This window comes from Corythoichthys intestinalis, chromosome 9, assembly GCF_030265065.1.
Source record: "Corythoichthys intestinalis isolate RoL2023-P3 chromosome 9, ASM3026506v1, whole genome shotgun sequence".
Classification (NCBI taxonomy): domain Eukaryota; kingdom Metazoa; phylum Chordata; class Actinopteri; order Syngnathiformes; family Syngnathidae; genus Corythoichthys; species Corythoichthys intestinalis.
Genome location: NC_080403.1, coordinates 41698612 through 41726563, shown reverse-complemented (window position 1 = coordinate 41726563; position 27952 = coordinate 41698612). Strand labels below are relative to the sequence as shown.

The 27952-nt window shown below is 37.7% G+C and overlaps 1 protein-coding gene across 2 annotated transcripts in view; it reads right to left on the bottom strand.

Moving 5' to 3' along the window:
- The window catches only part of LOC130921326 (low-density lipoprotein receptor-related protein 1-like), a 338897-nt gene that overhangs the window by 219570 nt on the left and 91375 nt on the right, over window positions 1-27952 (bottom strand). For both annotated transcript variants that reach the window (XM_057845057.1, XM_057845058.1), the window contains exons 3-4: window positions 15717-15854; window positions 3315-3434 (exon numbers count right to left, since the gene is read on the bottom strand). In XM_057845057.1, coding sequence (XP_057701040.1) covers window positions 3315-3434; window positions 15717-15854 — 258 coding nt within the window. The remainder of the gene's footprint in view (window positions 1-3314; window positions 3435-15716; window positions 15855-27952) is intronic.

Below are 27952 nucleotides of genomic sequence, written 5' to 3'. Positions count from 1 at the left end.
AATGACGGAGTCAGCGGTGTTAGTAAACAGCCGCCATCTTAAAGCAGTACACTTCTCAGCGCTAATAAATAAGATTAACGTTACTCGCTCACGTAACGTTAGCCCTGCGCGTGGCTACCGTGTTTTACATACAGGCTTTATTTAATCTGTGAAAACATAGTGTTGTAGAGTGATGAGGGTGTAAAATGAAAATATGATAAAGCTAACTGTCAATTTTAGCTCAGTAGACATTGTTGGATAAAACACCAAGTAGCAGTGGTCCCTAATGTGCTCCAATACAGCAGGTATCACACTGTAACGTTGACAAAGAGTCACCTGCTTCGTTAGATTGCAATTATTTCTTTTTTGGGAACTTGTGGAACGACAACAACAACAGGAAGGCACGTCTCTCGCTCTCCCGCACCTCCCTCACCCCCGCACGTCACACGGTGCAGTCAGGAACGCATGCAAATATCCCCGCCATATTATAACCTGATATGTTACAATACATTTATTTTGAAGACTGCAAAAACTCAAAATCCTATCAGGACTTACAGTTAAGACTAACTTAAAACTTAACTAGAACTTAAAAATGGCTTGACACAAATGGAAATTCAATTGAAACACGTGGGAAAAACACCTCACTTTTAAGTGATGTGTGTTATCAAGCGTAATGGCATTTTTAGGTAAGAAATATATATATATATATATGTTTTTTTTTTTGTTTATAAGATCTAAAAGTTTTTCGAGTGAAAGCAGTGAATTGGTCTTTTTTTGTTCTAGTCACATCTGAGAGGCAATTGTTGGCTGTTTTCAACAATGTACATCGAAAATAAAGACATTGATTGACTGAAAATGGTTCACTATTATATGAAATGTCTTGTTTTCTCATGTATATTTATAATTGCTCTTTACCTAAAAAATATATGTTTTATCCGATTACTCGATTAATCGATAGGATTTTCAGTCGATTACTCGATTACTAAAATATTCGATAGCTGCAGCCATACTTGATACTCTACAGACAACTGCAGCTCTCATATACCTGCTTACTGGTCATCAGCAGCTCAATTTCTATGATCCATTTACCTGAAACAAAGTTTGCTTCAAACTCCATGATCTGAATTAGCCTAATCGATAGGGATGTCCCGATCGCATATTTTTGCACCCGAGTGCGAGTCAGCTGATTTTGAGAATCTGGCGATACAGAGTCCTGATCCAATACCGGAAAAAACAGTTGAACAACAGTTCCAAAAATGTTACAGTACAGTACTGTACTGTTTACAGGACTTCCTCTTTTTCCGGGAGTGTTGCGGGGTATAAAATAAGCTTGAGAACGATAAACCGATACGACCGGATATCCGGTTTTACAGGTGAGAGATACAAATGTATCAATAGTAAAGTTACCATTCGACAGTAATTAGCCCTTAAATATTCAATGAACCAATAGTAGAGATAGATTTCAGCTATCGCGAGAACAAGAATCGGCTTCTAATGCCTAGTCCAAGGCCTTTCTTAATATGATAATAATTTAGCTTTTACTTCACATGCTGTGCTTGTGTCATTCACCACACACGCACTTAGAGCGAGACCGCACGCATGATATAATATGGACAAGCACTACTCACAGTCGTGGTTGCTTCAACTTCCCATGCATTTTGGCAGAACCGCTACTAGTTGCCGTCATTACCCGATCGTCACGGGCGTGTCATTACAACGTGAGAGCTAACGAAACCACTGGAACGCACGCCCCTTAGCATTTTCTTCACAGCCCAAAACGAAACTAGTAGTGGCAACGAAGCAACATGGTAAAACAATGGACAGTGTGATCACCAACGCCAGCGACGTGCAGCGATTGATTTTCAACGCACCCAGGAAAACAAAAGTCGGACTTTGAAGTGATGAAGGCAGCCAGATCTGTTCGCATGGGGCAGAGCTTGTGTGAAGTGTGGAGCGGTATATAGAGATCGTGAGTTTTTAACCCTGAAAAATAACCCACTGCAATGGTGGAAAGGGCGGCATATTGTTTCCACGAAACGCAGTCTACTTAAACATGAACATGTGGATTAGTTGATCTTCCTCAAGAAAAATCTGCCCTTCATAAAAGATATGGACAGTGATGAGGAATAAAAAATGAGGAAGCACAGGCATAAGTGAATGACTTTGCTGTGTATTAGGTTAAAGTAATGATTATTGACCTGTCTGTCAAAAATGCCATGTTTTTATTCCCCCAATTATACCAGTCGTAAATCATAATTTATTATTTATTTATGATAATACTAGCAGGTTTAATTCTTTTTTTTTCTAGAGCTGCTGCATAAAATTAATATTTTTTGTTTGTAAGATGTTTACGTTGAAAGTTTGCACTTAAATTACTTACCTCTTGTGTTAAAAACACCAGGAAATACAGTAATTGAATTACTGCACTTTATTGTTGTCTGTCACTGAGTTTTATTATCAATCCCATCTAACAAAATGACGGTCATATAGTAAGCCTTATTTTTTTTATTTTTTTCATAAAAAAATAAAACATAACATTGGTATGAAATTTTGTTGTTTAATTTTGCAATATTAGAAATGTGGTCTTTTTATATGTTTAAAATACTGTACAAACACACACAACAAATATTTTCTATCGTATCGTTTTCACTCTATCTAACCGTATCGTTCTTCCACTGTATCGAATCGTATCGAATCGCTCGGCCCTAAAAATGCATCGTTTTTTAATCGAATCGCAACTTGTGTATCTAGATACATATCGAATCGGCTTCATGCCAGAGATTCCCAACCCTGGTATAAAACATATAAAGTCTATATTTTTGTACATTCAACATCATTTAGGAGGGTCTAAGCTTTCAAATGAGCCATTTCTGAAACCAATTGAATAATTAAAAGTCAGGTTATTAGCAATTGTTTCTACAAAATGGATAAGCAAACTGTATAGTATTTTTGTTTCTTTTGGCAATGCCATTGTATTTCTAGATGCTTTTGTTACTTTTTAGGTCTTAAAAAACTTTTTTTTTTTTTTTTAATTAAAAACCCGATCCTTTTCACCCGATTCCGATCCTCTGAAAAATGACACAATCGGTCCGATTTCTGATCACGTGATCAGATCGGGGACATCCCTACTGTTTGACGAGGACTTTTTGATTGCAGATTGTTTCTTCATTCAACAGCCTAAAATAAATTTCCTTCAAATAAGTTTAGTTGGATATCTAATTACCATACCAGTCTGAGAAATACTATTCAAATGAAATCCTTATGAACAATAAATAAAACTGCAACAGTGGTTACTTGGTTTCAAGAAATTTGCATGAAAATCTTATATTACTCACCTTTACAGGTTTTTCTATCAGCACTGATCTCAAAACCACTTTTACAGAAACAAGCAGGTCCTGCTGGAGTCACTGCACAATTATCCTGACAGCCCATGAGTGAGCAGTTGGATATAAACTCTGTGGAGAGAGAAAAAGGGGCAGGGGAGAAATTAATTTGTCACAGCAACAACGTTGGAGCAAGTGATATACTGCAGTATTCCAGGACAGAAAATTTCTTGGAAGTCAAAAGTAATTATTGCATTAGAGGTGTTGATACAAAGTGGATTTCTGCATCAATTTGTGCAAAAGATCCAGTGAATGTACTGCAACTCAGGATTAATTTATTTTGCTGGGCACTGGGAGAATACACATTTTAGGGAACATTCAGAAGTCAGCATGTAAGCAGAAGTACATAGTGTGAGGGGGCTGTGTGCATGAGTCTGTGTGTGTTGGGGGGGGCTTAACTACAGTGTGTGGCATGATTTCTAATGACAGTGCAGTTGAAGGAAAAAAAATGTTAAGAATAAAATCCAGAGTTAATTTATTAAATAAGTATCATTTCACGTACTTTCTTGAAGCATATTTAAATAGCTTGAACAAGTTTCAGTTGGTCGTTAGCTCTTTGTTTGACTCGGAAGTGTAAAAAAGGGCTGCAGCTATTGATTATTTTAGTAGTCGATTAATCGATTAACTAGTTAGTTCGAATAATCGAGTAATCGAATAAGAAACATAAAAAAATAAATAAAATACCCGAGCTGAGCCTCAAATTGTATAAATAAAATAAATAAATGAGGACCTAAGTACAACAAAAGAACAACTGGCTAATTTACATAGTAAAAGTCCGCTAGCTTAAATGCTATAAACTGGTAACTTTTTTTTTTTGTTTTTTTGTTTTTTTACAATGCTCTTAACAAATGGTTCAAACACATAGTCCCACAAAAAAAAAAAAAAACGGCAAAATATACCTATAAATTAAATTACGACCCAGATAGCAGACCGACGTTGAAAAGATGTTGAATCAACATTCCGCTGTTGATCTTATATCGTTGAATCAACATCATTTTTGCACCCTCAGTTAATGTTTCAACGTTGAAATCCTTACAAAACATAAACCTCATTTCGATTATTAATAATATTGGAACAACGCTGAATCAATGTTATGTTTTCGACTACAACGCCCGCTCATCCATAATTCAATGAATTTTCAATCATATTTCCCGGTCAATCATAAATCAACTATTTGTCAACATTAGTTCATCAACTGTAAAACAATGTTAACCCAACCATCGCCTGACATACCATAGAACAACATTGTTTCAACTTTCAACGTCACTTGACGTTGAAAATTTCAATGTCAATCATATTGATGATGCTGTCGATCTTATATCGTTGAATCAACGTCACTTTTGCACCCTCAATGTTGTTTCAACGTTGAAATCCTTACAAAACCTAAGCGTCATTTCGACTAGAGATGTCCGATCGATCGGGTCCGATCACGTCATTTTCAAAGTATCGGAATCGGCAAAAAAATATCGGACATGCCTTTTTTTAATATACAGTATATATATTTTTTAATTAAATCGTTTTCTAATTGTATTTAACGTCACAGACATAATATGTTACACTCATCCAGAGTCTTTAGTTTAGGTTTAAGGTAGGTTTATCAAATTTATCCCGATAACGGCGGCAATTAATTTTTTAAAAAATGTGTCACGTTAAAATATTTAACGCAATTAATGCTCTCACTCATTGTCGCGCTCAATCTGTAATGACGGCGTTTTACCAATATAGAGAGATAAAAGGCAGCGCAAAATGAATAGAGTGAACTTTGACAGCCTTTGGAGCCTTTTATTAATTGGCAAAAGCCTTGCAATCTCTCTCCCTATGATTAGAAAAATCATGGGAAGCAATGTGGGGAAGCAAGGTAGCAATTGCTCATTGTCTTAACACCTTATGTTATTTCCCAACGCAGAGAAGATATAGCAATTGGTAGCACGTTGCACAGTCATGCTTCCACTTCCCATCATGCATTTGGGATGGCCACAGTATCATTTACTGAAAGCTCAACAAATACAGTAGATGGCAATATTTAGTCACAATATACAAAGTCACAAGTCTTTCTATCTGTGGATCCCTCTCACAGAAAGAATGTTAATAATGTAAATGCCATCTTGAGGATTTGTTGTCATAATAAACAAATACAGTACTTATGTACTGTATGTTGAATGTATATATTCGTCCGAGTTTTATTCATTTTTTTCTTAATGCATTGCCAAAATGTATATGATCGGGAAAAATTATCGGGAATGATTGGAATTGAATCGGGAGCAAAAAAAAGCAATCGGATCGGGAAATATTGGGATCGGCAGATACTCAAACTAAAACGATTGGGATCGGATCGGGAGCAAAAAAACATGATCGGAACAACCCTAATTTCGACTATTAATAATATTGGAACAACGCTGAATGATTGTTATGTTTTCGACTAAAACGCCCGCTCATCCATAATTCAATGACTTTTCAATCATATTTCCCGGTCAATCATAAATCAACTATTTGTCAACATTAGTTCATCAACTATAAAACAATGTTAACCCAACCATCGCCTGACATACCATAGAACAACGTTGTTTCAACATCACTTCACGTTGAAAATTACAATGTCAACCATATTGATGATTTTGATGGGAAATCAATATGGATGTAACGGTACATGTATTTGTATTGAACCGTTTCGGTACGTGGTGCTCGGTTCGGAACGGAGGCGTACCGAACGAGTTTCTGACGTAATGTAACCCTTACTTTTCGAGACTGTGAGTCGATCGGGTTACAGTTTCTTTGTGTAGATTATATTTACTCCGTCTTCTCTACTATAATGAGGACCAACACGGTAGGACAGTATACAACCCAGAAAGTCGCGACAACGTGGCCGCCGCGAGGACGCAGTGAAACGCGGGCCTTAAAGTCGATCAGCCAATGCACACCAGTCGCAGTGCGGCCGCGTGTTAGACGCGTCCCAGAAGCGGCTCAATGCAACGCACGCGAAAAAAAACGGCGGAGTTTATTATTTGACGCGAGATGCGACCCTCCTGTGTCAATACTACTACCGGTAGCTAGGATCTGGCAGACCGGAAGTCAATCATGTAAAAATACGGTGGATCCGGTCGATTTTCAAACTAATATGCAATCGTTACCAACTTTTTGACTCCATCAGATCTCTTGAGTGGTAGATCGGGGCACAGTTGACTTGTCTTTGTTGATTTACTGCCGTCTTCTCTGCTATAATAATAACCAACTCGGCCCCGTGTTTAATACAAAACCCTCCTACCACAACAAAACAAGTAGGAACTAATATTCACATAGAAACCAAAGTTATACAACATAAAATATCTAATATAAATGAATACTACATCACATTTGTAAAATATAAACACATAATAAAATAAATAATAGCCCATTTAAATAAAATAAATTGAAATGAGCTAAAACACCTGTAATTAAATTAGGGGTGTCAAACGATTAAAAATTTTAATCGAGTTAATTACAGCTTAAAAATTAATTAATCGCAATTCAAACCATCTATAAAATATGCCATATTTTTCTGTAAATTATTGTTGGAATGGAAAGAGAAGACACAAGATGGATATATCCATTCAACATACGGTACATAAGTACTGTATTTCTTTATTATTAACAATAAATAATAAATTTTACCATTATTAACATTCTGTTAAAGCGATCCATGGATAGAAAGACTTGTAGTTCTTAAAAGATAAATGTTAGTACAAGTTATAGAAATTTTACATTAAAACCCCTCTTCATATTTTCGTTTTAATAAAATTTGTAAAATTTTCAATCAAAAAATAAACTAGTAGCCCGCCATTGTTGATGTCAATAATTACTTACACAATGCTCATGGGTGCTGAGCCCATAAAATCAGTCGCACCCAAGCGCCAGCAGAGGGCGCCAAAACTCCGAAAAACACAAGTACACAATTCACTGTGCTGTCATTTTAATCTGTTTGAGCGGGGCATTTGTGCGTTAATTGCGTCAAATATTTTAACGTGATTAATTTAAAAAATTAATTACCGCCCGTTAACGCGATCATTTTGACAGCCCTATTTATTAAATAATAAGAATAATACATAGATCCTGCTTACACAATTAAATTTATTAATTTCTTTGTGGCGCTTTAACTTGAGAAAATCCACCAATAAAGCTTTTGAAATCGTTCATAAGAGAAAAAAAAAAGATTAATTGAGGCATTTCATTTGTAAAATACATGTTAAAATTGTTGTCATTGGGATTGCTTTTCTCTTTAGCACAGGACTTCTTTTTTCCTCTTTCTTACAGAAAGAAAGCTGACCAATACGCTGGGTCTGAAAGGCAAATTGTTGTTGGATTATCTTTAAATACTCGCTACTTTTTGAGCAGAATTCTAGCTTTGTATATGCTAATGTTCCTATTGTTGAAAGCACAAAGGTGTAATAAACAACTAGCACATTTATATTTTGCATTTTGTTTTCTTACTGTACCGAAAATGAACCGAACAGTGACCTCAAAACCGAGGTACGTACCGAACCAAGATTTTTGTATACCGTTACACCTCTAGAAATCAACAGTTATTCAATGTCGGTTTGCTATCTGGGGAATGCATTAAAAAACATTAGCTCAAACAAAAACTTGATTCAGCCATGTGAAGTGAGTTATGTCATATTCACTGTTGCTACTAGAGGACAGTTCATCCACCCAAATCGATAAAACTAAATGCGAACACTTTCAAAACAAACCATTACAATGCCACTTTAATGAAACGAATACTCGAAGTGCAAAATTTAATTTGAATCCTTTTTCTAATTGAATTATTCGAGTTAATCGATTAATCGTTGCAGCACTATAAAACAAACACACAAGAACAGTCAAATGGCTTCTTAGTACAACTTGTCATAGTTTTTGGTTTCAATACACATAAAGTGCTCAATGCTGTGTTATCCCAAAATTCAATTAATCAATAGAATAATCAATACAAAAATATGACAATGCTAAAATTATTCAACGGTGACAGAGCTAGTTTGTTTTATGGGTTAAGGTTTCATCTTATTGAAGAAATAAGAGTTTTTGAGGATCAAGTGTTCGGAAACGTTTGGGTTTAACAAATAATTTGAGAGGAATTCGATGTTTTCCACAGCCAAACATTTCTGGGCCAAACTAAACAGCAGAAGTAAACAAGACATCTACGGAAAAACAAACTAGTCATAATGAGGAAGCCGTGCACCGATTTTAAAGTGATGCATCAAATACAGAAGGGGACAAAAAGCATAAAAATCCTCACACATTCCTGTCCGCTGACCATCGCAAGATAGAACCACAACTATAAATGATAGTGACTCACCTCTCATCTCCTCTCTCTCGCTCACATACTCACACACACGCACGTATACACAAAAATGCATAAACCAACCAATCAACCGATCGCAAATGATTCAGTTTGCCAGAAGAGATGCCCCAAAAAAACCCACATCAACATGCAAAACTGTAAGGCAATAGAAGACAGAAAAGAATTGCTTTTTCAAGGAGCTATTTTACAACAACAAATGTGTTCCTATATACCGTATTTTTTTTAGCAACATAACTCTTTTGTTTTATTGTCTTCTTTTAGGTGTCTTCTGGGGAAATGTAGCTGATGTGATCTCAATGGAAAATGGATCCAGTGATGAGTAACTTTGCTAAAATGCAGTGCAGTCAATTCCAATGCAGTGCAACAAATCAAAAAAAGGAAAAAAACAAGCTGCACGCAAGTCGTTGTGCAAGCTTCAGAGGCTTGCAGCCGCAGTTTAAATAACAGACATGTCCGGAATTTTCCAAAACAAGTCTGAACACTCAACAACTCAGATATGTTTAGTAAAGCAACACAGACAACAATGTAAACAACCTCTTCCGAAAAAAATTCTTTGAAGAAAATGCACAAATGCTTATTTTTCTACTCAGGATCATGATAGCTAACATTCATCTGAGGAGTAAGTGTGTCTGACAGATCGCTTCTTTTGTAGTATATATGGCGGAAAACACTCAGGTGACTTGAAGTTCCGATCTGAGACCCCCAATTTGGCCAAATTTCAATACTGTCCGATATGAATGTGTGATACATCATTGGAAAGCTTAAAATCTCAATTTTGGGGGGGAAGACCATTTTTGAACTGGAGGGCATTTAAAAAAAATAAAATAAAAAAATAAACAGCAAAACCCTTACTGGAGGTGAGAGCATGCAAGAGCATAAATAAAGATGCCATGATTTTAATGAGATATTATTGTGTATTTACCTATTTTCAATCCAAAAACTCCATGTAAATGTACGACCGATCGTCAAGACACAGCTGTGAATGGCCACAGCTGCGTTTTTGCGGGATTTAACGGGTGAAACATGGTAATATAACAAGGTTCGCGATGCAGAAATCACAGACATCAAGGAGTAATCGAGATTTTCATTTTCATATATTTACCCTTTTAAACGTTTCTTTTTCAATGTTTCTTTGTTTCAATCGATTACTTATCATCTAAAATATTGGGGTAAATGTACGGTGGCTGAGAGTTGTCAGGCGAAATGCAAAGTCCAAACACTTTGCAAATAGAAAAAGCATGAACCCCAATTGCAAACGCTTTGCAAAAGATAAGAAACACGAATGCAAACTGCCACAACACGATCCCCAATTCCTAAAGCGCGATCGCAAATTAGCAAAAGCACGAACCCCAATTGCCACAACATGGCAGCGAATGGCTCGCAGCACGAATGCAAATTGCCACAACACAATCCCCAATTCCTAAAGCGCGATTGCAAATTGGCAAAAGCACGAACGCCATTTGCCACAACACGACAGCAAATGGCTCGCAGCACGACCGCAAAATGCTCGCAAGACAATTGCAAAGACGATGACCCAGAAAGTAAAATAAATAAATAAATAAATAATAAAAAAAGGCGACACTTTGCATATTGCTATATGTGCTTTGTGACCATCTCTACGGGCCTCCGTAAAGTTGCCCCCCCCCCCATCAAGCGCAAATTTATATAAAAATGATGTTAATCGTTTGTGCTGCAACGGTTTTGTAGATACAGTATTATGCTTTTATTGAGATATTTAATACAAGTGGGGATGTCAGTCGTAGCTTTTTTTCTTAGCTTAGCTCCCGCAGCTAATAGAGCGTACCAACTCTCTTAATAAGAGAGGGGTGTCCTAACAAGGCTAGCACGAACGTAGCGCAAACAAATTCGGGTCCATTTTGCAGTAAATTGGGGACTTAGAGGGATGTCATCACTCGAAATTAATATCTCAAGCCCTCTAATTTACTGCAAAATTTACTGCAAAAAACAGATATGACAAAAACAGAATTGTGCATTAAGACCTGTGGTATGAACCTAGCCATAGTGAAGTTGCCACACCCATCAGAACTGTTTCAATAAATGAGAGCTTGAGAATGCTTGGAAATTGGTTTTGCAGGCATTTGAAATTCTTAATCGCAGTTGTGCAAAGAAACTAGCTAATCATTCAAGTAATTCCACGTATAGCCGAATACGGCGATATTTTTCTTCCATGGCCAACGGTCAGAGTAAGACAGAGGACAATACAAAGCCTGTGACAAACTTTGATTTAACGCTGATCACGATGGCCTCCCTTTTAGTTCATCTTTAGTTTAGCTAATCTTCAGTATCCCCCCCCCTAAAAAAATCCCAGTGCAATGCTGGTGAAACAAGATTAATCCAAAAGTGCCTGATGGGATGGTTGCACTTGTTAGGGTGCCTGACACCTGAGCCTCGCTTCTCCTCCTTGTGTGTGTGTGTGTGTGTCACTGTCTTGACTGCAAGATTGGACAGATGGGTGAGCCTGGGTCCAGGTGCCCGTGGTCATCTTCAGCAGTCTACTTAAGTTGGTCCTTGGCCTCATATCGACAGATCAACAACTCTACTCCACGAGTTTGTGACTCTAGCGTTCGTTTTGATCAAAGAATCTAATTGTTTCTATTCAGATGACTTTGCCTTTGTTTACAGCTCACCTTGCTTGATCACTTGAACACAGCCTACTTTCATATTCTGCAATAAACAATTCTTAGGGCTGCCAATATGCTTGGGTCCCCCACTCATCCAGAACCCAAACAGCGGCTGTGCCTCGTCAGCCTCCTGTTTACGTTTCCCAATGAAGTGAAATGATTGGATAATTTTCAAATTATGACAGAGTTAACTTCAAATCTAGCACATGGATATACTGTACAATATGTTATGTTGCATCCCGTTCCTCGGATACATATCACCTAACTTGCTCCAAAGCAGTTGGGCCGGGGACCGGTACCGGTCCGTGGCTCATTTGTTCCCGAGCACAGAAATAATAAATAATTTGTTAACGACCGCAATGTGACCTGTGCCTCTTGACACATCAATATGCCTGTCTACTCTATTGACTAATCCAAGTAGATTTGTGTACATCGCCCTCTAGTGGTTGTTCGCCATTACTGGGGTGTTTGCACACCTACACCAGCCCAGCGCATCAATGTAAACAGTAACGTTAGCTACTGTTGGCTGTTTGCTGCAGGTGGCGATGTCTTTGGACCGATTCTTTACTGGGAAAAGGCTACCTGCTGAGGCAGAAGAAGAGCCTACAACCATATCTATTCTGTATGTGGCTAAAAGCTAGCAAACGAGGCAAAAAAAACGAATGCACTGAGAGCATCATACTTCGTGGCGAACCGTATTGCGAAAGCCAAGAAACCTTTCACGATTGGAGAAGAACTCATTATGCCTGCGACCCAGGATATTTGCCGTCAAGTTTTAGGAGAGGCCGCTGTTAAAAAAGGTCGAGTCAGTGTATGGTGAGTTACATTTTCACTGCACTTAATGTTCGTTTTTAGCCCCATTACTTTATATTTACTGTCATTTTCTGCCACACATTGCCGGTCCATGAAAAAAGGCCCATATCACACCGGTTTGTAGTGCAAAAAAGGTTGGGGACCGCTGACATACAGTATTTGCGGCATGTGTCAACACTAAATAGATGCTAGTCTTAGATAATGTCGCATTAACAAGAACAGAATTGCTCTCCTGGGTGTAGCTTTGATTGACAGTCACTCAATTGTCCACCCATTAAAGCCGAACAGAGGATGAAGACAGCACATGCTCAGAGACTATTTCTGTTTGTCAGTAGGTTGACAAGGTCGATATTTTATTAGCACAAATGTAGGGCATTGATTGGTTTAGGCCCCCGTGTGTCCTTCTATCGCTGTGTTGATAAGAAAAAAAAAAAAATCACTATTTCTATCAGGAGGTGAGAAGCACAGTTTAAATCAGTCCTTTTCAAATAGCGGGATGCACCCATCAGGGGGGCGCAAAGCGATGCCTGGGGGTGGGCGCATGTGACCTCGGGGTACATACATTTTTTTCCGTACTTAAATAAAGTGTAATTGCACATCCACAAAGTAGGTGGCACTAGCGCTCTCATTTTCAGAGTATGTAGAGTATTTTAGCATCAAACAATAGCACACAGCAAAGAGCAGGAGATATGAAGTGCATTGAACAACCCCAGCGACACCATGAAAACATATTTGGCCAGTATTTCTGAGATGTTTCCTGAAAGCTAAGACGATGGACCATGACGAAGCGCATGTATCATTTGACTTCACTTTTAACACAATGGGAGACGAGGAAAGATTGGTGTGTTTACTGTGTCTAAACATGTTGACAGCGGACAGCATGAAGCCAAATCAATTACGACGTCACTTAAAGACATTTGACCCCAATCACATTGATAAGCTGCTTGACTTTTTTTCAGCAAAAATGTGCCAAATATTGCCAACATCATCCCATCATCCCACTTTGTGAGTGTTACATCAGTAAACTAGCGAGCACTGTTAGCATCATATAAGGTGGCTTACTATGTTGCTCAGTTAAAAAAATATATATAGCAAAGGAGCCGGTACTGCCTGCAGCATTAAACATAGCCTCGGTCATGCTGGATGATACAAGTACTGCAAAAATAAAAAACTGTCCCTCTTTCCAATGACATTGTCGTTTTTGTTTTTTTTTAGTTAAATGATTTAGCATATTGTGCCCTGAGTTAAAGTTGTTGATCAATTTGAATTCATTATTTAAAAAAAAAATAAAAAAAATTTCAGTCTCAAACGATAAAAAATGTACCTTGAGTAGATGTTTAGGGTTTGGATGAGACTTTTTTTTTTAATCCAAGCAAATTGCTGAGCTATAAGTCTTGTCTGTTACAATCAAAAACAATGCAGTGGTACCTCTACATACAAAGTTAATTCGTTCCAGGTCCTTGTTTGTAAGTCGAAATGGTTTGGCATATTGAGCTCTGAGTTAATGTTGCTAATCAATTTGAATTCATTATTATTTATTCATTTTATTCCATTTTATTTTTCAGTATCAAACAGTAAAAAAATGTTTTTTTTTAATTCAAGCAAATTGATTAACTTTAAGTCTTTTCTTTTCCAATCGATAACAATACAGTGGTACCTCTACATACGAAGTTAATTCGTTGTAGGACCTTGTTTGTAAGTCGAGATGGTTGTATGTCGAGCAGGATTTTGCCATGCGAATACATTGTAATTCCATTATTTCCTTCCATAGCCCGAAAACCTACACTAAATCCTTAATAAATACTGCTGGTACAATTGCAAATAGCAATTACACAACGCAAAACAAATACATTATGAATAAAAATTGGAATAATAATATAATAATAATAATAATAATAATAATACCAGTGATATTGTAACATATCATGTTCTAATGTGGCGGATGTGTTTTGCATGGTGTATCTGATCGCACAGTGTGGCTGAGGTGACAGAGTGCGAGAGGACATTTTACTTTCACTTTTTATGTTCTGTTGGCGTCAGCTGCGGCGGACAGTAGGAATGTTGCGTTGCACAAGTTCTGAAATAAATGATTGAAAACCTGCTCAAGTTGGCGATTTCTTTGACGGTGTTAGAATAATAATAATTGTCATCTTAACTTATAAAAACTGGCGAACAAAGGTTGAAGGAAGACCGTTGAGATCGTAGACATTCTACTGCAGTCTTGTCGAGCCAGTTCACGGACGCACACACCACCCTCATATTTTTCTATCATTTCTAGCTTCATTTCAATGGTAAGCCTCACCTTTTTCCATTTTTCATCACCTACACTCTCATTCTTGGAACCCATGATTTCTCTCACAAGAAAATCCGCCTTGCGTCTGTCTTACGGAAAACAAAGAAACTGCGGCGCTGTCGTAAATCATCATATTTCGAAAATGTTGCCGGATGTAGAAACAAATGGAGAGTCAAATTTTACATCGGATGTCGAAAAGATCGTGTGTCGAAGCAATCGTATGTCGGGGTACCACTGTATTAATAAAATTGTGCTATATTGTAAGTTGATCTATATTACCGTATTTTTCGGACTATAAGTCGCAGTTTTTTTCATAGTTTGGCTGTGGGTGCGACTTATACTCTGGAGCGACTTATGTGTGAAATTATTAACAAATTATTATATCATTTCACATGTTATTTTGGTGTTTTGGAGAGACACTGATGGTTTGGTGAACTTGTTAGCATGTTCTTTATGCTATAGTTATCTGAATAACTCTTAATAGCTATGTTACGCCGCTAACATACCGGCCACGTTAGCATTTCGTTGTTCATGCATCATATAATATTGTAATACTGTACACTTATTCATTATTATTATTTATGTTGTTCTCTATTGTATTTTTATTTTAAATTGCCTTTCAAGATGACATATCTGTTCTATGTGTTGGATTTTATCAAATAAATTTCCCCCAAAAATGCAACTTATACTCCGGTGCAATTTAATTTTTTAATGTTTTTTTCCTCTTCGTTGGCCATTTTATGGCTGGTGCGACTTATACTCGGGTGCGACTTATAGTCCGATAAATACGGTACTCTTTTTCTTTAATGTTAACAAGGACACAACGTTACGTGAGGTGTACTTATAATAATTTTTGAGACAAACGATACTATTTACAGTGATGGCAGAGAGTTGGGGGGGCACGGAAGACAAAACGTTTACTTATTCTGGGAGGCGCTAACACAAAGTAATTGAGACACACTGGTTTAAATCATGATTCATGGTGGGAAAAGTCTCTGGATTCATGGAGCAATCTAAGCCTTGGTTTTCACATAAACATAAACCGTACACAGAACATCTGAACTCAGTGCACTCTGATAATATAACTCTGATGCGTGGAATAAATTTACTAACACTGCTTGACTGTTATGGCACAGCAGGGTGATAGCTGCGATGGGAATTTAAAGATAAGCACACAGTCGGCACCGCTGGTATTAATAACCACAACAGTCATACGATGAAAGATGAAGTGTCATCACAGTGAGGATGAATGTGACTGGTGAAAGAGGTGATACCTCTGCAGTGTGGACCCTCGTCCCAGCCGTCGGTACAATCTGGAACCCCGTTGCAAAGTTTGCTCATATGGATGCATAGCTCCGTCCCACCACACTGGTACTCATTAGGTGGGCACTTTAACACAGCACTGTGAGGGCCTGGGGAGACAAACAAGTATGGTCAACTTAAAAGGCTATCAGCATCCAACAACAATGACTAAATGAAAACTGTCAACGGTCATTAGGTCACCACACAGGAACCACATGACAAGGCCAAAGGTATGTACTAATAAGAGCTCAACAGGGATGGAACTCTTTGATTTTTAATGAATAATGTGAAAGGGATCTTTTATAAATTACCTGCAGAGATATGTAGTACAAATAACATGTTACTGTACAATTACTGTACATACGTTTCTTTATGTTTGCTATGTTAATCTAGAGCAGTGTTTCTTAACCTTGCTAAAGGTACCGAACCCCAAAAGCTTCACATGTGGATTCACCGAACTGTTCGGCATTAGATAATAAAGCAATTTTTTTCAAATTCGAAACCAATAAATCTAAGCTAGCAAGTTAAAAAACTAGCAAATTCCTACTCGAATTTCTTCTCATTTTGACAGCATGTTTTATATACATTTCAAAATCTGAGACCACGTTGCCCATTGATCTGTTGTATTCCCTCATACCAAGTGCGAGTCAACCTTCCACTGAGCAAACCAGTTCCTCCTACCATCAGTTCGAGGACTGGCAGTTGAAAGAAATGTAAGTTGGAAGCAAACCAATCCAAAACTTGGTCTAAAAAGCCACTTTGCCTAGATTTAATAAGCGTACGACCTTCGCTGAACCCCTTAGACTTACTCACCGAACCCCTGGGGTTGGATCGAACCCAGGTTAAGAACCACTGATCTAGAGGAATCATTAACATGATTGTCTTCACGTGGATTAATATAAATTAGGGTTGTTCCGATCATGTTTTTTTGCTCCAGATCCGATCCCGATCGTTTTAGTTTGAGTATCTTCCGATCCCGATAATTCCTGATCGGATTGCTTTTTTTTTTTTTTTTTTTTTTTTTGCTCCCGATTCAATTCCAATCATTCCCGATAATTTTTCCCGATCATATACATTTTGGCAATGCATTCAGAAAAAAATGAATAAAACTCAGACAAATATATACATTCAACATACAGTACATAAGTACTGTATTTGTTTATTATGAAAATAAATCCTCAAGATGGCATTTACATTATTAGCATTCTTTCTGTGAGAGGGATCCACGGATAGAAAGACTTGTAATTCTTAAAGGATAAATGTGACTTTGTATATTGTGACTAAATATTGCCATCTAGTGTATTTGTTGAGCTTTCAGTAAATGATACTGTAGTAATCTGCTCTGCCCAAATGCATGATGGGAAGTGCACCCATGACTGTGCGCAGGGGTACCAATTGATATATCTGGGGGCGGGGGATTTCAGCGCAGCCCATCTCTCCACCCGCAGCCCAGCAAAGGAGCCATCGTCCCATCCCCGGGGATCCAGGGTGGTCCCCCGGGCCACCCACGCATCCATCAACCGGCCTTCAGGGATGGCAAGAGGGGACACACCACCAATTTAGTAATACTCGATTACTAAAATATTCGATAGCTGCAGCTCTACTTTACACTACCATTTATTGTAAATTGTACAATAAAACACTCAACTTTAGTCTCGAGAACAAGACCGATCTTTAGACTGCTTTTTGAAGGTCTTGGTCTTGTCTCTGTCTAAACTTCTTGGTCTAAATTTTGTCCCGGTAAATTCTGGTTGCGGACAATTCTCGAAAAGTATTGTCTCAACTCTCAAGCACAGAACCACCATTTAGTATAGGAAAACATACAAAACTGCAGTAGAAACATTTAGTTTGTATTCTATTTAGTGTAAAAATGTGAAACTTTCTTGATGAGAAAACATTTACAGTACTTGCCTCATAAAATATAATAAATAAGACTTGATTATATTTAAGGTTGTTCCGATCATGTTTTTTTTCCTCCCGATCCGATCCCGATCATTCCCGATAATTTTTCCCGATCATATACATTTTGGCAATGCATTCAGAAAAAAATGAATAAAACTACGGATAGAAAGACTTGTAATCCTTAAAGGATAAATGTGACTTTGTATATTGTGACTAAATATTGCCATCTAGTGTATTTGTTCAGCTTTCAGTAAATGATACTGTAGCAATCTGTTCTGCCCAAATGCATGATGGGAAGTGCACCCATGACTGTGCGTAGTGGCACCAATTGATATATCGTCTCTGCATTGAGAAATAACATAGGGTGTTAAGAAAAATATCGATTACTACCTTTCTTCCCCACATTGCTTTCCATGATGTTTCTAATAGTAGGGAGAGGGATAGTACGGCTTTAGCCAATTAAAAAAAGGCTGCAAAGGCTGCCAAAATTCACTCTACTCATTTTACGCCGCCTTTTAACTCTATATTTAAGTAAAACGGCGCCATTACAGATTGAACGCAACAATGCGTGAGTGGGCCATGCAGCGCATGCATTAATTGCTTTAGATATTTTAACGTGATAAATAAAATTTAAAAAAAAAAATTTGATTACCGCCGTTACCGGGATAAATTTGATAACCCTACCTTAAGCCTAAACTATAGACTCTGGATGAGTGTAACATATTATGTCTGTAACATTAAATACAATTAGAAAACGATTAAAAAATATATATATATATTAAAAAAAGGCATGTCCGATTTTTTTTTTTTTTTGCCGAGTCCGATACTTTGAAAATGACGTGATCGGACCCGATCGATCGGGACATCTCTGATATAAATAATAACAATATACAATATAATTAAAGTTACCTTGTGCATATTTCAGAAACTTTATCAAATTGGTAGGCCTCAAACAGCACCTCAAAAAAACTAAGAATTGCAAAAGGTTGAAAATTTATCAAATCTGATCATTTCTTCAGTTGTGGAATCATGTTTACTATAGTTGCTTAGTCATATCCTCTGAACTAGGTGATTTTATTTTATAAAACACCCATATTGTCTCGACCACCACTTCTAGTGGGTTGGAAGGCTTCTGTCACTGCACACATACAACAGCTTCTCAACAGTTTATGGATGTCATCTTGCCTCTTAAAGTCATAAATCCTTGCATACTTCCCAGACTGTGCTAAGATCAAATCCACTCCATTCAGTGGCTGACTGAAGGTGTGAATTTAAAAGTGTGGTCCTACAGTGCAGTCCTACATTGTGTCACAGCATACCAGGCAAAACAAGATGGGACCTGATTAAAAGCAAGAAGGGGCAGGAAAGGCCCAAAACTGAATGGGGCGTCCTATTTTTTTCACATGACTGTATATGACAATACTTTTGTATCCCAATGGGTTATTGATACGCATAAGCCAAAAATGGATATAGTGTAAGCTCTCACAATTTAATAAAGGAATCAAGAGTTGGCTACCAAAATTTTCTGCTACAAAAATGTTAACTCATTGTATACCAAGGACGATGAATAGCTATCCAATCCGTTTGACGTGGGAGGGTTGATAGGTATAGGATAAAGTAATGTGCCGGTAATTTTAAATTCACAGGAAAAGGATAAAAGAGCCACATGTTTGGACGTCTATCACCATCAATGGTAGCTATTAGGAGTGGGAACCTCTTGGTACCTAATGACACGATTTGCGATACAAAGGTCACGATAACGATGATCACACGATATGGAGATACAATTATCGATACATTAGTCAACAAAACATTCTAGGATATTCTACAAAACAACTAATAAACAGAAAAACAAACTTCTGCTGTGAATTAGAATGAGTTTATCACTAGTAGACGTCCAATCCCACTTCAAACCAACTGGGCGTCGGGAGCGGTCAATGGCAGCCAATGAGTTTAATTTGGGGGCATTATAGGTCATTTGCTGTTGATTTTCAGTCACTTCTTGTTGATTTTAGGCCATTTATGGTTGCCTTTCTGTTGGTTTTGAGGCATTAATGGGTCACTTCCTGTTGATTTTGGGTTACAGAACAGTCACCCGTAAATGTTCCAAAATAAACAGAAAGTGATCTGAAAATGCCCTGAAAATCGGAAAGAGTGGCTGTGAATGCTCTGGTTTCGAATGAACGTTAGTCTAAATGTATTGGGCATCTAGCGCCGTCAATGGCAGCCATAGAGTTAACAGGAGCATATCGATAACCTTTTAGGATACAAAGTATCACGATATATCACTGTTTCGATATTTTGTCACACCCCGTACAAGCCATTGAGTTAAAATTACTGTAAGATCCGTGCTAATTTCAAAATCGCTCGTCTGCAACATTTTGCGTTGGATGCCAATGTTAAACAAGCGGAATTTATTTTGCTATTTAATGTTTGAATATCATTCTCTTTTGCTTTATAATCAGGTGTGCACACAAGTGGTGAGTCGGTGTGTATGTGCCCAGAAAACAGTACCACATTAAAGTGAGTGATTTGGCATTTGCGTACTAAAGGTTTTGTTGTGGAGAGTATCAACCAGTTGATTTTCTTGCAATACTTTTGTATGCCTACTACTTAACAGCATTGAAGACAAAATTTGAAGTACGAGGCAATGAGAAAGCCGCTGTTTATGTAGAAAATTCAAATATTGTATGTCAGACAGTGGATATTGGAGATTACCTAATAAATACTCTATTTTGTGCACAGCCCATGATCCATGAGTACCCAATCACTAGGCAGCATAGAGAAACTGAAGGGAAAATTCTATATTTTTAGAGGAGGGGAGCATACCGTGGCCTAAACAATTCCCTGGGCACTAAAGCAGCCCCCGGCTCCCATGTTTGTATTTGCTGCATTCACTAATGTGATGGATTACATACGGAATACATATTTTGTATACATACTAGGGCTGTCAAACGGTTAAAATTTTTAATCGAGTTAATCACAGCTTGAAATTCAAATTCAAACCATCTGTAAAATATGCCATACTTTTCTGTAAATTTTCATTGGAATGGAAAGATAAGACACAATGCGGACATAAACATTCAACATACTGTACATAAGTACTGTATTTGTTTATTACAACAATAAATCCACAAGATGGCATTAACATTATTAACATTCTTTCTGTTGAAGGGATCGACGGATAGAAAGACTTGTAGTTATTAAAAGATAATCTGAGTACAAGTTATAGTAATTTTATATTAAAACCCCTCTTAATGTTTTCGTTTTAATAAAATTTGTAAAATTTTCAATCAAAAAAAAAACTAATAGCTCGTCATTGGTGACGTCGCCGAGCAGGACGTCACATGGCCTCCCTGCCGTTCTTCCAGTGTCTTTAACAACGTAAGGTAGTGATTGAAATACACCACAAGGTGTCAATGGCGAGTTTTAAATTAATTAGCGATCTAGCCAAGGCAAAGTCTGAGTAAGTTTAATGTGTATTTTGCATAGCTATTTTGATTGGAAATGCCAATTCTGTTTGCATTGAGTGCTTTTCTTATTGTGAACATTATTTTTTTGAGAGATAGGAATATTATCGTATTTTTGTTGTGCTTTCACTAAATGATACTGTTGCGACTGAACTGTTCCGCCCAAATGCCTGATGGGAAGTTGGGCAACCATGACTGTCAGTGGTGGCTGCAAATAGTTTACAGTATGTTCTGCTGTGTGTTAAATTAAGCTATTAAGAAAAAGATCATCTCCTGTCATTCTTCCCCACGTCGTTCGCCACAATACTTATATTTGTTGTGAAAGAGTTGCCAAAGCCAAAGCCAATAAATGGCACGGTCCAATGAACGCCTTTGTCCACTCGCATTTCTCTGCCCTTTTGCTCTCAATGTGCTAAAACAGCATCATAGTAAACTGTTCTAGGCAACGCATGAATGGGTCATGCCGTGCATGTGTGAATTGCGCCAAATATTTAAACGTGATTAATTTAAAAAATTAATTACCGCCCATTAACGCGATAAATTTGACAGCACTAATACAGTGGGGCAAATAAGTATTTAGTCAACCACTAATTGTGCAAGTTCTCCCACTTGAAAATATTAGCGAGGCCTGTAATTGTCAACATGGTTAAACCATGAGAGACAGAATGTGGGGGAAAAAAACAGATTTTGAAACAAAACAGTTGTTTGATTTTTAAAGAATTTATTTGCAAATCATGGTGGAAAATAAGTATTTGGTCAATACCAAAAGTTCATCTCAATACTTTGTTATGTACCGTTTGTTGGCAATAACAGAGGCCAAACGTTTTCTGTAACTCTTCACAAGCTTTTCATACACTGTTGCTGGTATTTTGGCCCATTCCTCCATACAGATCTCCTCTAGAGGAGTGATGTTTTGGGGCTGTCGTTGGCCAACACGGACTTTTAACTCCCTCTACAGATTTTCTATGGGGTTGAGATCTGGAGACTGGCTAGGCCACTCCAGGACCTTGAAATGGTTCTTATGAAGCCACTCCTTTATTGTCCTGGCTGTGTGTTTGGGATCATTGTCATGCTGAAAGACCTAGCCATGTCTCATCTTCAATGCCCTTGCTAATGGAAGGAGATTTTCACTCCAAATCTCTCGATACATGGCCCCATTCATTCTTTTCTTTACACAGATCAGTCGTCCTGGTCCCTTTGCAGAAAAACAGCCCCAAAGAATGATGTTTCCACCCCCATGCTTCACAGTGGATATGGTGTTCTTTGGATGCAATTCAGTATTCTTTCTCTCCCAAACACGAGAACCTGTGTTTCTACCAAAACGTTCTATTTTACTGATAGTAGCCTTTGTTACTGTGTTCCCAGCTCTTTGTAGGTCATTCACTAGGTCCACCCGTGTGGTTCTGGGATTTTTGCTCACCATTCTTGTTATCATTTTGACACCACGGGGTGAGGAGGGAGTTGAAAGTCCGTGTTGCCCAACGACAGCCCCAAAACATCACTGCTCTAGAGGAGATCTGCATGGAGGAATGGGCCAAAATACCAGCAACAGTGCGTGAAAAGCTTGTGAAGAGTTACAGAAAACGTTTGGCCTCCGTTATTGCCAACAACGGGTACATAAAAAAGTATTGAGATGAACTTTTGGCCTCCGTTATTGCCAACAACGGGTACATAACAAAGTATTGAGATGAACTTTTGGTATTGACCAAATACTTATTTTCCACCATGATTTGCAAATAAATTCTTTAAAAATCAAACAATGTGATTTTCTGTTTTTTTTTTCCACATTCTGTCTCTCATGGTTGAGGTTTACCCATGTTGACAATTACAGGCCTCTTTAATATTTTCAAGTGGGAGAACTTGCACAATTAGTGGTTGACTAAATACTTATTCTCTCCACTGTATATATATTACATCATGATTCTATTTCTTGAATGTGAGTCTGAATACTTGTGGAAAAATTGTGCCTGTGTTATATGTAATATCGCGTCCCACGTGACAGCCGTATAAAATCTAAAGTTTTACATGACCAAAAAGGGTTTGTTTTTTTTCTGGTCCAAAATTTCGGTCGACCTCAGCAGCACTCCACTTTAAGAGAGAGGTTATGCCGAGACTAATTCTGTCCTGGGCATGAGGGTTTCCCGCACCCTTAATGAAAAAGTGATGAGAATCTACAACATTCTAGGCAGTCAGGCTCAATTCATATTTTATGAGACAATCAAGTGACTGAAATAATAATGAGATGAGAAGTGCTTTGCTTTGCGAACCATAAAGGCGTCATTTGAATTTTGTTACAGTATGTTGTAGGTGAAAATGGGTTAAGATGTTGTGTTGTTTTGTGTATCTGTTACAATGTTATCAGCACAGAATTTTTTCTTTTAAAAAAATGTTTCTTGTAATTCTTGAATGTAAGAAGTTTTCAAGAAATGAAGCACAAGTTCTCTTATTTTCTTTTCTTCTTCAATGATCTGCTGTCCACCATCTTTGCTGAGCAACCACTCGGCTGACATACACAATGCAACAGTGGCCATGAAAGAAAAGTAGAACTACAAACACATTATTATCCAGACCGAACGAGCCCCTTCAGTGCGTCAACAGCAGGCACACATCTACACAGAGACTAAACACCCACAATAAGCATGCCAGTGCAGTGGCTTGCAGCCTTGCATGGTGGTGTTTGCTCAGCGATATCTTGGGATCACCAAGAGAGAAAATATAACTTGAGTAAACAAGTCTGAGTTGACTTTCTCAAATTCCTCAGAAGGTATTAGGTTTTTGCCACTTTAACTTAAAAAGTGGACTGACTGCCATAATCAAGACGTCGGCGCTTTTTCAACTTAATCATCCTCTGATGATTTTTTTTTTTTCCTGGATGAAGCTTTGGTGCCTTGTGACTCTGACCAGTATTTCATCCACAAAAGGACAAATGAGTCAGCAAGAAGTCTGTCTTCACTAGTTTGTGCAGCCCTTCCCAACAGCTGTCACAAACTTTCCAAGTCTACGTGACGGAGGATAAGACTTTTTTCCCCTTTTTGAAAACGGAATCATCATAGCAACAATGAATCATAGACTTCCCTATCAATTGACGGGAAACAGGGCGCGGGGCCACTCTGTAGGGGGCGTATTTTCAAAACCTTAAAATTCAAGTATTTTCAAAACCAAAGCCGCTAGCAACCTAAAACCAAAACAGGCACCTCCCTTAGGCATATAGTGCTAGCCAAAAGTATTGGCACCCCTGCAATTCTGTCAGATAATGCTCAATTTCTCCCAGAAAATGATTGAAATACAAATGCTTTGGTAGTAATTAGAAGCGTGCGAAATTTCCGATTCTTAGATTATTCGCGATTCGGCAGTGGAAGATTCGAGAACGATTCACAAACATCCAAATTCTGATTATTGAATTATACCAGGTAAAGCGGAAATAAAACACAGTCATCGTGGTCTTCGGGACGCAATGAGGAACGGACCGAGAGTAAATATCATGCTCAACTTATGCCGCTAGATAAAAAAAACAAAAAAAAAAACAATAATACCTGACTGCGGCCGTCAGCCGCTACAAACAGTGCCCAGTTACTAGTTGCTACAAACATACGGCAACATACGGCTATGGTAGATATCACATATATCTAGAACTAGATGTGAAATGACAGACAACAGCCGTGTTAGATCATATACCAAGAAATAGATGTGAAATGACAGACTTTCCAACGCTAGTAAACAGGCGCCATCTTAAAGCAGTAGACTTCTCTAGAAGGCCGTTGTAGCGGACCTAATTACTTTTGATCTTAAAATTAAATTTTTTTTTTTTTTTTTTTTTAATTAAAAAATCGGCAAAATCTTGACTTGAATCTATCTTTACATGATGAAACAGTTTTAAAACTTTCACGTCGAACGTAGACAGAAGGAAAATTATGGAATAACGGGAGCAATTTTAACAACTTTAACGGTTGATTCACAACATTAAATTAATTGAATGTAGTTTAAAGCTGCCGATACAGAATGGGGACTTGAGTATTTTATTTACTGTTTTTAACGGTTAACTTGATACTGAAATAGTAGTTTGTTTAGCCTGAGAGGATTTTTGAACACTTTTGGAACTAGTGTACAAAAAATTAAAAGCGGGGGGGAATGGGGGGGTTAATCGATTTATAATCGAATCGGAGCCTTTGAATCGTAATCGAATTGTTAGGTGCCCAAAGATTCCCACCTCTAGTAGTAATATCTTCATTTATTTTGCTTGCAATGAAAAAAAAATCATTACCATTTTACACAAAAACTCCAAAAATGGGCCAGAAAAAAGTATTGGCACCTTCAGCCTAATACTTGGCAGCAAACCTTTGACAAAATAACCACTTACAATGCTCTGCTGGAATTTTAGACCATTCTTCTTTGGCCAACTGCTCCAGGTCTCTGAGATTTGAAGGGTGCCTTCTCCAAACTGCCATTTTCAGATCTCTCCACAGGTATTCTATGGGATTCAGGTCTGAACTAATTGCTGGCCACTTTAGAAGTCTCAAGTGTTTTCTCTCAAACCATTTTCTAGTACTTTTTGAAGTGTGTTTTGGGTCATTGTCCTGCTGGAAGACCCATGACCTCTGAGGGAGACCCAGCTTTCTCACACTGGGCCCTACATTATGCTGCAAAATTTGTTGGTAGTCTTCAGACTTCATAATGCCATGCACATGGTCAAGAAGTCCAGTGCCAGAGGCAGCAAAACAACCCCAAAAAATCAGGGAACCTCCGCCATGTTTGACTGTGGGGACCATGTTCTTTTCTTTGAAGGCCTCCTTTTTCCCCCCTGTAAACTCTAAGTTGATTCCTTTTCCCAAAAATCTCGACTTTTGTCTCATCTGACCAGAGAACATTCTTTCAAAACGTTTTTGGCTTTCTCGGATAGTACGGGTTGACACTGTTGTACTCTCGAACTGCAGACAGCTTGAACTTGTTTGGATGTTAGTCGAGGTTCTTTATCCACCATCTGCACAATCTTTTGTTGAAATCTCTGATGTCAGTTTTTCTTTTCCGTCCACATCTAGGAAGGTTAGCCACAGTGCCATGGGCTTGATGATACATTCAGGTCTTTGAAGATGGACTTGTAGCCTTGAGATTGCCCATGCTTCCTCACAATTTTGCTTCTCAAGTCCACAGACAGTTCTTTGGTCTTCTTTCTCTTCTCCATGCTCAATGCGGTACACACAAGGACAGTCAACTTTAATCCATTTTAACTGGCTGCAAGTGTGATTTAGTGATTGCCAACACCTGTTATATGCCACAGGTAATTAACAGGTGCTGTTAATTACACAAATTAGAGAAGCATCACATGATTTTTCAAAGGGTGCCAATACTTTTGTCCGGCCCATTTTTGGAGTTTTGTGTAAAATGATAATGATTTTTTTCCCCATTCTTTTTTTGTGTTTTTTCATTCAAAATCACACGTCATTTCTATATTTTTCTATTTAGATTATCTCTCTGACAGCGGACATGCACGTACGATGAAAATTTCAGACTCCTCCATGATTTCTAAGTGGGAGAACTTGCAAAATAATGTTCAAATACTTATTTTCTTCACTGGAAGTATAACAAAGCTATAAAATTCTCAGATTTTATGCAGAGACAATCACCTATATTTTCAGGATGAATAGCAATATTTAACATATCATATGTGTTTTTGCCTGAAATAGCGACTTTTTTTTTATTTTGTGCAATTTTGAATTCAGTTTTCAACAGCTAATAAATTACTCAATTTTCACATCAGGAACTTAATACTTGAGGAAAGCATGCAGAATCTTCTCAATTTTACTCAATAAAAGCAAATTCAGATTTTTTCTATATACAATCACAACTTATTTAGGTTGAATTTCGATGTCACTATTGCCTCAGCACATCTTGCCGGGTATCAGGCCTTCGTCATTTTTAGAGTTAAATGTTACATAAAATAAAACATAAAAGCCGAATTGTTCTTTTTGTATGGACGCAGAAATGTTTAAATTACTAGTTTTTTGCCAAAAAAACAGGCGGTTGGCTGAAAATTACCTGATTATTTGAATATAAAGTTACGCTATTGTGTATGGATACAAAATCCAGCCTGGTGACCATCACAAAACAAAGAGCTTTTCAAGTTGAAAACTCTTGTAAATAAATGCGTAAATCCTGTAATGAATAAATTTCTAATGATATGAATGTAAAACAGTCTATATTCTTGGTTATAAGCAAAAAAAAACAAAGAAAAAAAAAAACGGGCAGTTATCGTTTCACAGTGCATGCATCGTTCTATTTTATATAATAATTACCACATTCTCGACCAAATCACTCTTGAGTCTCGCCTGCCTGCTTGTATGCACAAAAACATTTGCCACCTAAATCTGGCATTAGAACTCAGCGTGTGTTGGAGTTTATCTCAGTGAAAGCTGCCAGGAAGCTCTGCCTGGCCCGGCCTCCTACAGGAAGCCGTGGCACAATGTCTATAGGAGCTGTCTCATCAACTGATAGTTAAGTGTATGAATGAATAATGGTCACTAAAACTAGGAAAAAAACAGTTTTCAAAAAATATTATACAATAGTAAAAATTATTGTTTTCAATCTCATACAAATACACAAAGCCAGTGTACTATAGTGAATCCCTTTTCTTTGCATGAGTTTGGTCCCAGACCCACCTGCAATAGTAGGATATCTGCGATAAAGATTTTGGTTCAATTAGGGCTGTCAAATTTATTGCATTAACGGGCGGTAATTAATTTTTTTAATCAATCCCGTTAAAATATTTGATGCAATTAACACATGCACGAAATGACCCGTTCAAGCGCTGCCCCAATCAGTTTAGGATTATGCCGTTTTAA